The sequence below is a fragment of the Haplochromis burtoni genome, unplaced genomic scaffold (assembly GCF_018398535.1).
Source record: "Haplochromis burtoni strain Fernald_Lab_line unplaced genomic scaffold, NCSU_Asbu1 Contig_69, whole genome shotgun sequence".
Taxonomy (NCBI): domain Eukaryota; kingdom Metazoa; phylum Chordata; class Actinopteri; order Cichliformes; family Cichlidae; genus Haplochromis; species Haplochromis burtoni.
The window spans coordinates 2,044,832-2,061,510 of NW_024582430.1; the positions used below are offsets into that span (position 1 = coordinate 2,044,832).

At 46.7% G+C, this 16,679-nt stretch overlaps 1 protein-coding gene across 1 annotated transcript in view; it reads left to right on the forward strand.

The window, feature by feature from the left end:
- The window catches only part of kifc3 (kinesin family member C3), a gene marked incomplete in the record, with an annotated part of 28,304 nt that extends 12,002 nt beyond the window's left edge, over positions 1-16,302 (forward strand). Inside the window, 21 exon segments of the mRNA XM_042221575.1 lie at positions 2,861-3,003; positions 3,455-3,490; positions 3,686-3,842; positions 3,957-4,042; positions 4,722-4,787; positions 5,638-5,781; positions 5,863-6,144; positions 6,305-6,478; positions 8,413-8,560; positions 9,081-9,211; positions 9,376-9,487; positions 10,027-10,208; positions 10,382-10,486; positions 10,623-10,753; positions 11,302-11,425; positions 11,682-11,811; positions 12,191-12,420; positions 12,512-12,658; positions 12,795-12,924; positions 13,592-13,638; positions 15,664-16,302. Of these exon segments, the coding sequence (XP_042077509.1) occupies positions 2,861-3,003; positions 3,455-3,490; positions 3,686-3,842; positions 3,957-4,042; positions 4,722-4,787; positions 5,638-5,781; positions 5,863-6,144; positions 6,305-6,478; positions 8,413-8,560; positions 9,081-9,211; positions 9,376-9,487; positions 10,027-10,208; positions 10,382-10,486; positions 10,623-10,753; positions 11,302-11,425; positions 11,682-11,811; positions 12,191-12,420; positions 12,512-12,658; positions 12,795-12,924; positions 13,592-13,638; positions 15,664-15,672 (2,714 nt within the window).
- Positions 16,303-16,679: the final 377 nt, after the last annotated feature.

Sequence of the window (16,679 nt, forward strand, 5' to 3'; positions counted from 1 at the left end):
GTGTGTGTGTGTGTGTGTGTGTGTGTGTGTGTGTGTGTTTCCTGCACTCTTCTGAATTGTTATGCACCATTTTGATTTGTGTCCCTGCTGAGTCGACACATCCAGGCGCTTCATTCGTCTGTCGTCTCCTCTTTGTGATTTGCTGACTTGAGTGTAATGAGTTGATCATTTGCTCTGATATCGGGGCGATTTTCAGTCTTTTGTTCGGGGAATCTCAAATGAAGAAATATTCTGCACACAGCATACGTCACATATTTAAGACGTGCACATCTGAGCTCATTGAGACTTTAGAAGCCACTTCTTTTAAATTAGAGTTTTCTGTTTCATGGTTTGTGCAGTGCTTTCACTTTTAAAACTTTGAGAATCTTCATAAATTACTTTGGTGTCTGGGTTCTCCCTTAGAGATGTTACTCCCACAGTTCAGTTGGTTGTTCTGAATGGGATGCTTCACGAGTGCCTCCTAGATGAGGTGTTTAACTGGCAGGAGACCTCAGGGCAGATCTATATCTTGGCTGGTCTGGGAACGCTTCAGTGTCCCTGCTGGAAAGCTGGAGGAGGAGGAGGTGGCTGAGGGGAGGCAGGTCTGGGCATCTCCACCCCTGAAAGCGTAAAAATGGATGGATGGATTTCTGTTGTTAGTTTTTAAGGCTGGCTATGAAGACAGGGGAGGCATCATGTAAAGCACATCATACTTTTTTGGGGAGGGGGGCATTTTTACTTTAACGAGTCAGTAACTTCACCTTTTGTCATCTATTGAAAGATAAATCTGCAGTTTTTTTCTCCCTGTGAAAGTCCCAAGGAAAGGAATCTCCTGGTGATGAAACTCTCTCCCCGGAGTTTCATTTGGACTGTGGGTTCCTCCTGTGGTGGAAATGCAGGTTGTCTGTTGCCAAACAACAAAGGCTTTAAACAAAGTGGTGACGAGCCGCCGTCTGTGAAATTCAGGGTGGATACTGACGTGGATTTGGTTACTGTGCAATGTCCTCTTCAAGGTCTCCATTAAAACTCTTTTGATTATTTAGCCAGAACAAAACTGGTCAGTGGGATCTTCTTTGCTGAAACGCTTTATAGAGGCTGAGGGATATTGAGGTGAAGGCAGTGACGCTGCAGTATTTCCCTGTCAAACTGGGTCATACTCAAAATCGCAACCAAGTGATGAAATATGAAAGTGTAACTGGAGGCCGGAGGAATGCGGACTGTCAGATCTGTAATTTCTAACACGTCAGCAGCGTGTCGGACCTGTGAGCTGAGGTTTCAGCATTTTTTTTTTTTTTCTTCCATGTGTAAACATTTACTGTGATGCAGGAAAAGCAAACGCGCAGTACTTCTGTGTAATCCTGTTTTCTAATCCGTCATTATTTGGTTTAAAGCAGGTTTTCTGCTCAGTTTGAGTCCACGATGCAGCTCTGAATGTTAAACTTGGACAAGAAAACACAAAAACAATGTCTGAAGGTCGGCGAACAGCTGACTTACAGAAGATAAGATTTAAACGGTTTTATGGGCCCTTTGTTCACCTGGAGCAAAAGCACAAATAAGAAAAACAATTCAAACAAAATCAGGGAAAAGAGACGAATAGCTCGAGACTTTAGTTTGTTGTTTTCTATTGTAATATTGGGCGTCACACTGACCGTCAGTGCCCAATATTGCAATAAAGTAATACACAGTTTCACAGCACACTTGTTTTCATGTCTGCCAGCTGGAGTCATGTGAGTGAGGAGTGCCATTATATTGTCAGATGGAGGCGGTTTGAACATAGCTTTGCTTTGCAGTGAGCTCCTGTAGCTTACAACAATAGTTTCCCCTGACAGTCGTTTTTGTCTTTTAGCGGTATTCGGTTTTACTTCCTCGCAAACGACGTTTGGTTAACACACCACGGGCGTATTGTACAAGGTGTTGCAGAATAAGCGGATCTCTTCCGTGTCTTTCATTAAATAAGCGGCACATAACTTAGTCGTTTAACTCAACCGTCTAGATGTGTGAAATTCTCATCCCTGAGGAGCGGCCAAGTCAAGGTGTGACTAAGGGTTCTCACAAAGATGGAAAAACGGGTTTGTGTGTATGTTTGTGTACCTGCTTAAACATATTTGTGGGGACCAACAGTCCTGTCCTCACAAGTTTTAAGGCATTTTTGAGGCTCAAAATGTGGTTTTACTTTCAGGGTTACACTAGGTTATGGTTAGGTTACGGCTGAGGGTTAGCGTTAGTGTTAGGCATTTGTTTTTGAGGGTTAGGGTTAGGAAAGCGTTCTCCCCATTAGATGTCCTCACTAAGATATGAAAGCGTGTGCGTGCGTGTGTGTGTGTGTGTGTGTGTGTGTGTGCGTGCGCACAGAGAGCGGATTATTCTCAGGTTGATAAGATTTGAGGCCTCACACACTTAAAGAAACTTGTGGCAACGTGTACACACACACACACACACACACACACCTCTGTGAGCAGGTTAATGTGTCAGTGGCTGTTATCAGTAGTTATCTGGTTGGACTGGTTTCCATGGAGCTGCAGGTTTACTCAGGAGGAGAACGGGAGCTGAGAGAGAGGAGCTCAGCTTGTTTCTCGCTGTGACCTCAATAATCACTGATCACTTACAATCTGCTTATAGATTACCTTACACCCACTCAGAAGGTGCTTTTCTTCTGAGCTTATCAAGGTGGGCCCATAGTTTAATTTCACAATGAGGTTTTAACACGTGAACTTTAACAATCGAGCCATTGTTAGATTTTTCCTCGTTCAGTCGGAGGATCCGTGTCTTCTTCTTTTGGAAGATGCACTTTTAATTTTAACTTTTAAAATATTACTAAATGGAAATGATGCTGAGTAACACGTGACGTCGTATAACTAAGCTGTCTCCCGTGTCTCCGCAGCGAGCTCAGTGGACTTCCTGATGAGTGATGGTGAAGACGACGGCTCCTTCCTTTCTCTGCCAAGCACCGCCTTCTCGCAGCGCCCCTCTCTGACCGCCGAGCTCAGTGAAACGAGCGCGACCAGCCAGCAGCTGATTATCCAGGTAAACGACCAGCACAGACAATCGACTAATCAGGAGACTTAAAACGACCGTAAAAGCATGAACTGAGGCTCGACTGAGCGCGCTCACTTCATGCTGCACGGCGGCATGTCTGCAGCGACGGCGCTGACTCGCAGCTGACATCAGCAGAGAGTGACAATGTTCAGCTGACCGAGCCTCTGTCTGTTTACGCCTCGGGGACGCTTCCTGTCGTCCTGCTCGTCACATCTGTGACACGACTGCTGACGCTCTCTGAGTGTTGTTGCTCCGTCAGGTGACGTTGGCGACACGCAAATGTTTGCAACAGACTGACGAATGAGGGCTGGAGGCCCAGACTATAAAAGATGTTCACTTTTATTCTTTGTCTTGCACCTGTCAGATTTCTGGTTTCCCTCGTTTGTTGTCCGTCCATCATTCCCTCCGTTTTTGTTTTTCATGCCGTCTTCATCTGCAGAGGGTCACCTGGTCATGCTGGTGGACTCCTGCCAACGTAAAAACCTTCACTGTCCTTGTTGCTCGCTGTAGATTCTTCTTCTTTTGTATTTTTCTGTAGCGTTTCCCTTTTTGTCTCTGACAGGCAGAGGTCGTAGTGACCGTGTAGACGTTGTTGTGAGCTTCTAGAATCAGTTGCACAGCCTGGATAACTGTTGCCGCTGATTGATTTGTGCTTGTCGTGTGTTTTCAGACCCTACAGGACAAAGTTTGCGAGTTTCAGGCTCGACTTCACTCTGAAGAAGTAGCCCGCCACCTGCTGGTCCAGCAGCTGCAGCAAAGTGTCAAAGAGAAGACGGGTGGAGGCGTTAAGACGCTACAGGAGGAGCAGACGTCAGAGACGCCCAACGGTCAGTGTTTGTAGACAGACGATTCCACTCGATGCGACTGATCTTTCATTTTATTCCAAGATGGCAGGCCCTGCAGTCCTCTGCAGTGACGTAAACGCGTCTGTGTGTTTGTAGGTGTGAGGGTGGTGCAGCCCAGTGACCCTGCGGATCGTCTCAGCTGTCCAGAGGAAGAGCAGCTCGTTACTCGGCTGCGCACACAGGTACGTCTGCAGGAAACCCGCCGATCAAACAAGGCAGGCCTGACACTTCCCACAATGCTTTAGGGGGACACAAACATACGATATCAGCTAGCTTGTAGTCGTGAGTAACAGGACGGCCTGCAGCTCTGATATTTGTTTAGAAGCTCCCGTTTGCAGGATTTGGTGGTGTTACAGACAGCTGTTAGTGAATCTGCTGCAATACTGAACACATGAACATGAATGTTCAGGCGAAGGATCTTTAAGTTCTAATAGTTTATTCTGATCAGCGTTGAGATTATTCTCAGGACAGTAAATCCAAAGCTGTGTGTTTCTGTGTGTTCAGACTCTGAACACTCGAAGGTGTTTAACTGAATATTTCTTGTGTTTTCTTTGCTGTCGGGCTGACATCTGCACGTTGGCGTCAAACGTAAAGCGAGTCAGAAACGTTGACAGATTTGTTACATCAACAAAACGAAGCTGCCGGTCCGATCTGCAGCTCAGCGACACGTCACGGTGCAAACGCAAAGATCCCAACTATCGAATCAGTGTGGTGACATTCAGCAGAAAGCTGATCCGAATGCGATCTGCAGCTGAGCCGGCGCATCTTGAAATGGACATGTTTAACTGAGACGTGCAAGATATAAGAACAGGGTTAAAAGTTTGTTTTTTACCTTTTAATGATGTTCTTTGGCATCTGCAGGTGGAGGAGCTGGAGGAGAAGCTGTTGGATCAGACCCAGGAGGTGGAGAGACTTCGCTCTGAACTGGTGAGACCCTGCTGGACCATGTTGGACCATGTTCCTCAAAAACGCATGCGTCTTTGTTCTGTGTGGGGACACTTGCATGCTATAGTCGTAGGACCCACATCTTAAACTTTAACCTGACTCAAAACCTGAAGCTCGTCTGAAGGTTGTTCCAAAACGAGGGCTGGATGCAGTTTCCCTGTTGCTCCTGTTTGACAAAAACGACTCATTTTCAGTAAAATGTCCCAGTTTTGCAACAAAAGTGTTTGACTTTATGCAACAACATCCTGACTTTGGAAAAAATGTTCCTGCTTTGCAGAACAAATGTCCTCATTGTCCAGCCAGGAAAAGTGAGACAGCACTCGGTCATGTGGTCATGATGTTATCGATTAATGGGAAATTTCCCCTCCTGGTTTATTTATTTATTTATTTTAAAACTCTCCAACATTCAGGAGAATGTTTACTTCATACGTCTCAGTAAATGGAAGTGGAGCTTAATGAGAGAAACACTTTCCTAATAAAACAACTCAATAAGTCAGCTTTAGAAGAAGGTCGGGTTTCACGTACAGGAAAAATGTTTTCACTTGTTTCAAATCACTTTTATTGATTGCCAGGTTAATGCGTCCCTCCTGAGGACTCTGCAGTGCTGCAGACATGCAAACATCAAACAAACGTCCTACTACACAGAACCAGTTTCATTTTGCCCAAAAACAGTGGCCACAAACACACGACTTTATTTTTCACATTTTTACATCATTTCAAATTTTGCCAGGAGGCTGGGCCGGCCTTTGTGAGGACCCTAATGTGCAGCTGTGTTAAATGTTGGTACACTCTGACAGACATTAAGGTGTTTGTGTGTCTTTGTGTCCTTTAGGGGGCGACAGACCTGGAGAAGCAGCTGGAGCTGCTGGTGGTGGAGAATGAGCGTCTGAAGCAGGAGCTGAAGTCATGCAGGAGCTCAAAGCTTCAGAAGCTCGATGCTGCCGCAGAGACCTGCAGCCACTGCCCCCACAGCCAGGTAACGTGCATGTGCGCGGGCTCGCTCAGCAGCCTGCTCCAGGTGTGCTGACGAGTTTAAACTCCTCGCTGTGTGCTGCAGGATGCGGAGGCCCTGCAGAGGGAGGTGTCCCGCTGGGAGACCCAGGCCCGGCAGAGGGAGCGGCGGCTAGCTGAGCTGGAGAGAGAGCTGCTGGAGAAAAGCTCCAGGACGGAGGCCCTCCAACGGCAGCTGGATGACTCCACCCGGCAGCTGGACGACAGCCGCAGGCAGCTGGAGGAGTCGAGGCGGAGGCAGGGGGAGGCTGAGCAGAAACTCACCCTCCGGCTGCAGGAGTGCGAGGAGGAGCTCGCCAGACAGGCAGCGATGCCCCCCAGAGTCAAAGTGAGGATGCTGGTCAGGTTGAAGGAGATTAGATTCATGCCTTCAGTTTTTCAGGAGTTCCATTAGATCTGAAGTAGCTGAGTAACTCTACCATGAGAATGCAGCATCGTCTTGGGTGGAAACTAAATCTAATCGGCTCTAATTGTTTGGTGTTCCTCAGTATGTGACGCAGACGGTGGAGGTGGAGTCGGCGGACTCTCAGAAAGCTGTGGCCGAGTTGCAGGTGAAGAACAACGCCCTGCAGGAGCAGCTTTCCGCGCAGAGGCAGCTGCTGCGAGAGCTCGAGACGCAGCTGCACGAGTCGCAGAGGACCTGCGCTCAGCTTAGGACGCAGGTAAGTTCACCTGCAGTCGCACGTCAGCTCGTCCGGTTACCGTAGAGGCTCCAGAAGTGCTGCATGACCCAACCTGCAGAAGCCAGCTTTGCCTTTTCCTCGTCTTCCTCTTTAATGTCTCCGGCAGCTCTATGAACGTGAAGGAGGAGACGAGCTGGAGAGGAGCTACGAGCAGAAGTCGGTTTTTGTTCAGTGCTTTTCTAACTACGCATAGATGATGTTGGGTCAGAATAAATCATTTTGATGTGAACCAGACGTTTTCTTCACCTGTGGTGTGGTGAGGCAGGTGATGAGGTTCTCCTATGAGCAGACCTCAGATCAGCCAGTTTCCAGGTTAACCCCTACGCTTCACCTTTTCCTCTCCGCATGCATCCGGTTGCAGCTCCTTGCAGATCGAGGCCGTCTGTGCGGCCTCCTGTCCAAGGCCGTCGGCCGGCGCAACAGCGAGGTGGTTCGCAGGTTATCGAAGGTTGGCCACCCAGTCCTTTTCCCCGCCTACCCCGTGACATCATTAGTGTTCAGAGAACAGAGGTCACAGCGAGCGACCGCCCCTGACCGAGAGCGCCGGCACTGAAGCTGCCAGATAAACCAGACACGTCAGCCACTGACGCCATCGTTTGTTACGATGCAAAGACACGATACACAAGTTTTATTAAAACATGATTACATGAGGGCAAAACGGCTGTGCAACGATGTGATGGCAGAAATAAAGATCTGGTTTAATTGGATAAAAATTTAAATATGAAGACAAAGTGTGTGTGGGTGTGGGTGTGGGTGTGTGTGTGTGTGTGTGTGTGTGGGTGTGTGTGTGTGTGTGTGTGTGTGGCAGCTTATGAGAGTTTCTAAAATCGGTGGTTTGAACTGGTTTAACTGGGACGCTTCAGAGCCTCAGACCCTGTGTGATCACCCAGTGTGTGATTTTTAAACCATCCCAGTAACTGTCCCAGTGCTCCCTGGTTATTGCAGGCTGTGTTCACATTAAAATACAAAGCTTTTATTTTGGTTGTTCTAGTTTAGCATAAAGAAAGCGTTAGCCCAGCTCCAGGTATCAGCCAACCTGGCGAGCAGCTGCTGGATGAACCGTTAGTCATCAGTGTGAAGAAGCCTTCCCGTATGTTCCTGTTCCACCTGTGTGATCAGATTTACCTGTGTGATACACCTGTGTTCTCCTGTGACACTAGCTTTTGTGTTAGCTGTTCGCTTTGACAGTGTGTAAAAAATATTTACTAACTGCTGCTTAGCTAACCGATGTTAGCTGATGTTTGCTGGTGATCCTGAAGGTTTTTTCTCCTCGCTGCATTTGAAGCGTCACTAAAGTCTGAGATGTTTCCGTGGTCTTGTTAGCTTTGTGATCAGCTGTGTCTGGTACAGCTGATGTAATGTTATTCTGAATATAACTTTAATTAAACATGAAAACAGTCTGCTAATGGAAGTTATCCTCTAAGAAATTCCATGTTTGAAATGTAAAATTAAATTCTGAGTTCTTGTGAATCCAATAATTTTAGCTGTAAATGTGAAATTATATTTAAAATTTGAGTTTCCAAGTAGCATCAGTAAGTCATTTTAGTCCCATCCTAATTAAAGATGCCTACATTTATTTTTCACTAGCAAAAACATTCATTTCTTATTAGTGAAACTGTAGATCTGTAATTAATGTATTTATATTTTGAAATAACTGTAAATGTAATTTGGCCTTTTTGTAATTTATGTTGATATTATCTGCAGCTTAATTCTCATTGGTTAAAATGTCATTAATTAGTATCAACATTTCACATAATGTTTAACGTTATGGAAACAAGTCAAACTTGAATCGGGGATATTTAAAAGTTTTCCGTGAGGCTCGTCGTACAGATGAACGCAAAGGCAGAAACTCTATGATGTGCTCGGGTGTGTATTCTGACACTGGCCTCCACCTGTGTGCATCCGCCCTCCAGATCCTGGTCTATGAAGGAGAGATGGAGCGAGCTCAGGGTCAGCTGGAGGCGGAGATGCAGAACCTGGAGGAGGAGAAGAACCGTGTCATCGAGGAGGCGTTCATCCGAGCCGAGAGCGAGATGAAGGCCGTCCACGAGAACCTCGCAGGTCAGACGCAGTTTCCTGTTGGTCTGAACCGCAGACTGTGTATATGGACTCTGTGACCATTCCCATGTTGTGTGTATCCATCACAGAGACGCAGGTATCCTGTGTTCTTGGTAACATCCAAATAAAATCACTCAGACATCTTGGAGCGTCTGTTAGCACAGTAACCTCACTGCAGCCATATTATTGGTCACCTGAAGACATTAAAAATGCTCCAACAGCACAAACATGGTCCAGTTCAGGGACTCTGGTTAGTTGAGGTGAAGTCAGCAGAAAGCTACAGAGGCCACACCCCTAATAATGCAAATTTTAATGCAGGCGACTTACCAGGCATTATAAAGGAGAAAATCATCTGCAGAGACCGAACAGTTTGTGTATCCGGCTGTAAACACGTTTATTTCTGCTGCAAAGTTTTAACTTGGGAGTCTATAGGGACCGACTCACTGCTGCCTCTGCTGGATGTTGGAGGAACTGCAGGTCTTGATGCTTCCTCGTTAGCTTCATTTGTTGTTGTTGTTTACAGGTGTGCGTATGAACCTGCTGAGCCTGCAGCCGGCCCTCAGGACTCTCACCTCGGACTACAACTGTCTGAAGAGGCAGGTACAGGACTTCCCCTTCATGCTGGACAAAGCAATCACGGAGGCCAAGCAGGAGGTGAGTCAGAGCCCCGCCGTCATGGTTACGCTCAGAGATGGGTCGAGTCAAGACGCCCTTTAAATGGGGGAAAAAAAAACTATAAGTGTTAATTCATACAAATGATTTTGCAGTCATTTTATAAATATAAAGTGTGTGTGTGTGTGTGTGTGTGTGTGTGTCAGATCTGCCAGGTGATCAGTGAGGTGAGCAGCACCAACCAGGAGCTGCTGCGTAAATACAAGCGAGAGATGAACCTGAGGAAGAAATGCCACAACGAGCTGGTTCGACTCAAAGGTCTGAAACAAGCTTTGTGTTTTCTGTCCGAACGTTTCATAGCTCCCGCTCTCACCTGCTCGCTCACACACCTGATCACAGATTTTAATACTTTGGTAAAACAGAAATCTTCTATTAAAGAGCTTTAAAGAAGCACATATTAGTCTGCAACATGGAGCATATAGCTGCATTTTATTTTGAAGGAGGTGAGAACCTGCTTTTCCTTGTTTCCTGTCATGTCTTACTGACGAGCTCATACCAAAAACTTAAGCATCAGGCTACTCCAAACATCAAACACAGGTACAGAGGGGCAGCCAATCAGAATAAAGTTGGCATAAAGAGGGCGGAGCTCTAAATCGGCTTGTTTCAGATGGAGAATGAACTCCGCGGAGGATAAAGGATTATTTTGAGCCATGATTCATGCAAAGCTGCTCTGGTAGAGACCGATAATCTCACCTGGCAGATGTTTGAGCACCTGTGCAGATTCAGGAAATGATGTCGTCTGTTTGGTCAGAACAAAATGTTCTAAATTCACCGTGCTGCTGTGTTTGGTCTCCAAGGTAACATCCGTGTGTTCTGTCGCGTCCGGCCGGTCAGTCAGGAGGAGCAGGACTCCGCCGATGCCAAAACCATGCTGAGCTTCGACTCGGACGACGACGCCATCCTCTACCTCTCTAACAAGGGCAAGGTCATGACCTTTGAGTTGGATAAAGTCTTCCCCCCTCACGCCACGCAGGAAGAGGTGAGCGTCCTCGGAACGTTTAGATTGTTGAACTTCAAAATAATGAAGCCCGAAACGACCTCCAGGTCAGAGGCTCGTCTTGTGAGCAGATACCCCATCGGTCATGATTTTTGTGGTGATTGTGAATAAAGGCGTGCGTCTCATCTGCTGGTTCTCTCTGATTGGCTCATCAGGTGTTTCAGGAGGTTCAGGCTCTGATCACTTCCTGTATTGACGGCTATAACGTCTGCATCTTCGCCTACGGGCAGACCGGCTCCGGGAAAACCTACACCATGGAGGTAGGACATTTATCCGCTCAGAAAAGCTCAGTTTTTGCTCCAATAACAAGACACAAATTCAAATGTAAGTAAAATTTAATCGAGATGTCGCTGAATACACCTGTAAACTCCGCCTCCTCTGCCTGTGGACCTTCAGGGTGTCGCTGATAACCCCGGCATTAACCAGCGTGCTCTGCGGCTGCTGTTCTCCGAGGTATCGGAAAAAGCTCCAGACTGGGACTATAAGATCACCGTCAGCATGGTGGAAATCTACAACGAGACGCTGCGGTGAGGAGAGAGCTGTCCCGTCTGAGGGCCTCTGACCCTGTAGACTGATGATGGCTTCATTTACATGTAAACTACAGTGTTTGTGTTTACAGCGATGAGGAAACATGAGGATGTGTTTCAGGGTTTGAAGTGTGGAGGTCTGTTATCGCAGGTTTTACTCCCGCCTCCTCGTATGGGAGCAGCTGCAGTGCAGTTATGTAAAGCTGGGCCACTCCATCTGTCCAGCTGTTGTGTAACAAAACATCTGTGCAAAGAGTCAGAGCTCAACATCTGGCGAAAGGTTTTCTTGGCAGAAACATTCAGAGCTCTGAAGGTCAGATTAAACTCAGATTATCAGACTGAACAACACGAAACAGAAAAACGCAGAAATGGGAGAAAAGCTTCACGAGCTGCAGCTGGTGAAAGGTTAAAGATTTGTTTCATGCTGCAAATTACGGATCTCTTCAGACCCCTGAGGGCCCCTGAGTTCTGTTTTAATCAGCCTTCGTTGTTGCACTCAAGCCCTGAGTCGAAACCTGCAGGCACTCAAACGCCTCTGTTGCCTTCAGGGACCTGCTCGGGGAGAATCCGTCTGACAAGCTCGACATAAAGATGAATCCCGACGGCAGCGGCCAACTCTACGTCCCCGGACTGACCGAGATCACCGTGCAGAGTCCCGAGGACATCAACAAGGTGAGGACTTCCTGCTTGTCCTTTAGTGTAACATGCCTGATGATCATTTGTCTTCCTGTGATGATGGATGACGGCTTGTTTGTTTTGCAGCAAAACTAAATGTAAAAAAACCAAACAAACAAAAAACAATAATCAACTTTTGTGGATTTTTTTTTTTTTTACTGTTTGCAAACATGTGGATCTAAAATTCATCGTGCGCAGGAATGATGTGTTTAACTCCCAGCGGCTCACGGTTACTCTGTTTACCTGTCTGCAGGTGTTTGAGTTGGGTCACGTCAACAGAGCGACAGCCTGCACCAACCTGAACGAGCACAGCTCGCGGTCACACGCTCTGCTCATCATCACGGTGTCTGGATTCAACACAGCCACTGGCAACCGCACGCTAGGTACACACACACACACACACGTTTGTTTAGGTGTCTGTGTGAGGACTTGTGTTAATGCACAGTATTATCAGGACACCAAACCATCAAACAGCCCTTAAAAGGTACCAGAGTGTGGATCAGATCAGCGGTCTCCTCTTTCTAAAAAGAAAAACCTGACTTACCAAATATTTTGTCTTTTACAAAAAAATCATTTCCACATAAACTTTACTCTTCCTGTCCCAAAAATGTCTTATTTCAAAGATTATCTTTACAACATAGCTGTATTCCCAAAAACTTTCAATAAGGGGTCCAGATTTCATCAGTTTGCCCTCTGAAGAAACATCCTGGTTAGATTCAATGACTTTCCATGTGGTGCTCACTCTGCTGTGCTCCGGTTTAGGGAAGCTGAACCTCGTGGACCTGGCGGGCTCGGAGCGGATTGGTAAGTCGGGGGCGGAGGGCAGTCGGCTCAGAGAAGCTCAGTGCATCAACAAATCCCTGTCGGCGCTTGGCGATGTCATCAACGCGCTGCGGAGCAAACACTCCCACGTCCCGTTCAGAAACTCGCGCCTCACGTACCTGCTGCAGGACTCGCTGAGTGGAGACAGCAAGACCCTGATGATGGTGCAGGTGAGTCCAGGAGCTGGCCAATAAAAGCAGCAACCTGAACAACCCCACAGGGCTTTGATGAAGGTGACGACTTCCTGTTTATCATCATCAGGTCTCTCCGTTGCCCAGCAACATGAGCGAGTCGGTCTGCTCGCTAAAGTTCGCTCAGAGGGTTCGCAGCGTCGAGCTGAGCTCCTCGTCCTCCAGGAAACACGAGAACTCGTCCACGTCATCCTCGCCCACCCACGACAGCGTTGAGGTAAAGACGTATTTCTTCTTCTTTGGTTTATTCACGATCAGCTGTTGAATAAGGGCGGGGTTAACTGTGTGATGTAGGGTAGAAATAATTGGTTTTATGAGACAATTAACAAAAGTTACCTTTGACCTCTCTCTAGCTGGACTCCCCCCCGGTGACCCCGGTCCCTCTCCCCATCTCTCGGGCCAGCAGCGCCGGCTCCACCCTCTCCTCCGCCTCCAGAACTCCCAGCAGCTCCCGCAGGAGGTCCCAGTCGCAGCTCTCCACAGGTACACTGCGCTCAGAGGTCACATGATTAATTGGGATTGTTGCTAATAAATTATTTCAGCTGTAAGCTCAGTGTTGTAGTTTTAGCAGCAGCTCGGCTCTGTGAGGACGGCTGCATCCCGTCTGAACTGAACCCTGCTTCTTCCTGAAGTGCCCCAGAGCGGCTTTGCATGATTCAGAGTTTAAAATAATCCTTATTTGTCTTACGCTGAGCCTTGGTGCAGCTCATCCCCTTCTGCCTGAAGAAGGCTGTTTAGCCCCTCCCCTTTTGAGCCAACTTTCTACTGATTGGCTCTATTTTTTATTTTTTATTTTCTTTTACTGATGGTTTGAAAAACCATCTGTCTGAGATGACCATATGAGGATATCTTCTTTATGACGTCACACAGTGCCAAGAGTAAAAAAAAAAAAAAAAAAAAAATGTTTTGTTGTAACACTGAGCAACCTTCATGCCATTTTTCTGCAGTGCATTGTGGGAAATGTAGGGCGCTGGTGCCTGAGCAGGGGAACAGCGGCAGCGTAAATAATAATAATGATGATAACTCCTGAACATCGCAGGTCTGAGCTGTAAGAGTGGAGGAGGAATTTTCCAGGAACGCCCGCTGTCAGTCTGTCCTCCTCCTTCTTCTTCTGTGTCCTCATTCTGTGGTCTGATTGGTTGGTTTGCAGACAGACAGGTAGACAGAGCCAGCCCATTGGTGGGGGACGGTGGGCAGGTAGGTGGGGGTGTATTCTGATTGGTGGACAGCTTGGCATGGAAGCTCTCAGCATGGCATGGTGCCCCCTCCCCCTGTCTCCTCCACCAACCATCCATCTAATGCTCCTCACCTCTAACCACAGAGTGTGAGTGTGAGTGTGAGTGTGAGTGTGAGTGTGTGTGTGTGTGTGTGTGTGTGTCGCCTGTTCGGCTGCTGGAGTCTTGTATTATCACTCATCGGCTTCTTTTGGAATTCAAGTCACCAGAAATTTACACGTTTGAGGTTTCATCTCATCCCAGGACAGAGAGGTGCAGGACGAGTTGGATAAATTAAAGATGAGAAATGATTCTTACATTAACATCTGGGAATAATAAAGAAGATAAACGATGAAGGCACAGAGTGCAAAAGCAGCTTAAACCTGCATCCTTTCTGATGACCTGCAGGGGGCGACTCCTCAGTTTGAAAAAGAAGTGCTTTGAAAATATGATTTATATCCCAGGTAAATACTTTCCTGGTGAGTTTATGGCCTCGGTTGCTCCTTTCAGGTCTTATCAGGTGTTTAATTTTTAAAATAAAGTTGTCTTTAGTGTCCAGAAGGACGGACGATAAACCCCACGTGATGATCTAAACCCCACGTGATGATCTCCAGTTTCAGTCAGGTCTGGTTACAAAAAGCCATTATGGAGACGTAAAAGCACTCAGAGGCTTCGGAAGCAGCTGGAAGGTTCGTTTTGTTTTTTTATAAAGCATTTAGTCCTTAATGGAGCGAGGCCAGCAGTGTGATCCCGTCTCTAATCCTGCTCCTCTCTGTGCTGCTCTCAGATGAAACTGATAAAAACACCTGCAGCTTTTTTTTATTTACTCATATTTCTGAATCTGCAGCAGCTAAAACCAAACGAGCCGCCTTTCTCTGTTACGGTCTCGTGACGTCCGACTGTTGGTGGGTGTTTGAGTGCGCTGGTGTCCGGATAAATCCCGTCCCTCCCCCTCGCTGCTCTGTGGCCTGGCTTAGCGTCCTCGCTGATGAGCAGAGGATTGTGGGATTGCTTCCTTCCTTCCATGTCTGCACTGATAAATCTGAAAACACTGTTTGTGTCAGTTTGATAGGAACACTTCTGGTTGTTGCTCGTTCACACTGCAGTCAGGCTCAGTCTGAGGTTTCAGCCTCGGTAGATCATCTCGACTGACTCCTGCTGGTTTTTCTGGGACCACGTTTGACAGAAATGCTCTGTGAGAGGTCGTATTGATTACCAGAAGCTAATTGAACAAATGTGACATGAAGACTTGGCCTCAGAGTCGATCTTCAGGTAACGTTAGCAAAGGTGCTGCTGTTTCCTGTATTAGCAGCGACCCGATGACTGTGGAGTAAAATCCTCCATGTTTCTGTGTTTTTGGTTAGAACAGGAAGTGTTATCATGAGGTTCTTGAACCATGACTGTAAAAAGCATGAAATTGGCCAGATTTAACTCTTTAATTTTAATTGTATGTTTCATGTAGAAGTTGGAGGAAGCCAGTGTGCTGAGCAAAGATCACGTCTGTCGGTGTTCAAACGCAGACGTGATCTTTGCTCAGGACGCACAACTTATCTTTAAAAACACACCTGAATGATTCTTTGACTTGAAGATTTCTGTGGTGTAGATGGAGACTCTGCTCTGAGCACCAGTAATAATTCTCATCTAAAAAGTTTCCAGACTAAATTCCTGGTTAAAAACTGGGAGGTGGTTTAAAAAAAATGTCAGCGGTACACAAGAGAAATATTTAAAGCCAGTTTGTTTTCTTCTGAGCAGAGGTTAGTAAGGGCAGCACAGGCGTCTGTTTTATTTGTGGTCCGTGCAGAGGCGTTAGAGGAGAGTCTGCAGGAGCTGTCGGGATGCTTTGTAAACTGCTGACGAAGTCGCTTCACAGTGCAAGAACTTTGTGATCAGCTCTAGAAAGGAGCGAAATGAAGAGAAACGACATGTTTTCACATTTATTGTCAGTAGTGTGGACATGGTGAGTTAAAGGGTCACATGACTGCTGGCTGACGCTCTCGTTTCTCTGCAGGACGACTGAAGCTGACGGCCTGACGGACGCCGTCGCTGCAGGACGGGCTGCGGGGTGTCAGCCAGCACCCTGAGGCCTCTGCCGCCTCCCTGCTGCTCTTCCTGGATTTATTTCCTTCTTAGCCAACGACAGGAGCGGCAAAAGCGATCAAAGACCGATGGAAACTTTACAGGACAGGACGGTCTTAAATCTGGACAGACTGTTATGAGACGATGGCCAAACGTCTGGACTGCTGTGACGTCTGATATGAGCTGACAGGACTCGCGCTCCTCCGTCGGGACTCAAAAAAATCCTTATTAACCCTGAAATCAGTATCTGCTCTCCAATCAGTATTTCTCATTGTTTCTTTGTTGCACTTTAAACTTTTAGATCATTTTCTAACCCGAACGTGGCTGATGATGTGCATAGATGCATAATGTGTTTGTATATTTATGTTTGACATGCTTTAATTTTTTTCTTTTGGAGAATGCGGGCACATGAATTTTTCCGTTTTTGTTTTTTTTGTGATCCAAATTTAATTTTTTTTGTCTCCATCTGTTTTTAATCTTTTTTTTCTCTGCACCGTGTTCGATGGAGGATTTTGAGGCTGAAACCTTAAAGTGTACTTTTTTTTCTTCATAAAGTTGAGATAAATTTTAAGGTTTTTTTTCACGTGTGTTGTGTTCCCATCTGTAGTTTCTGGAGGCTTTCCTCCTTTATCCAATCAGGGTACTCCACTGATCCTAAGCTGTCCAATAGGACGTGAGCAATACGAGGAAATCTGTACGTCGCGTCTCAGTCTTCTGCTCCGGTGGACGTTCCTTTTATTTCAAACTTCCTTCAGCTTGAAGAACAAAAAGACTTGAATCGTATTTAAACTCATTTCTTCTCTGTGTGCTTCTGCTGTCGTCTCTTCACCTGTTTGGAGAAAACAAAAACCTCCAGGAAGCCACTGGTGACCTTTGACCTGAGACAGAACACGTGTAGCTGTTGACTTGGTGCGAAGTGGACTGTTAGCTGTAGCTGTAGTAAACGGG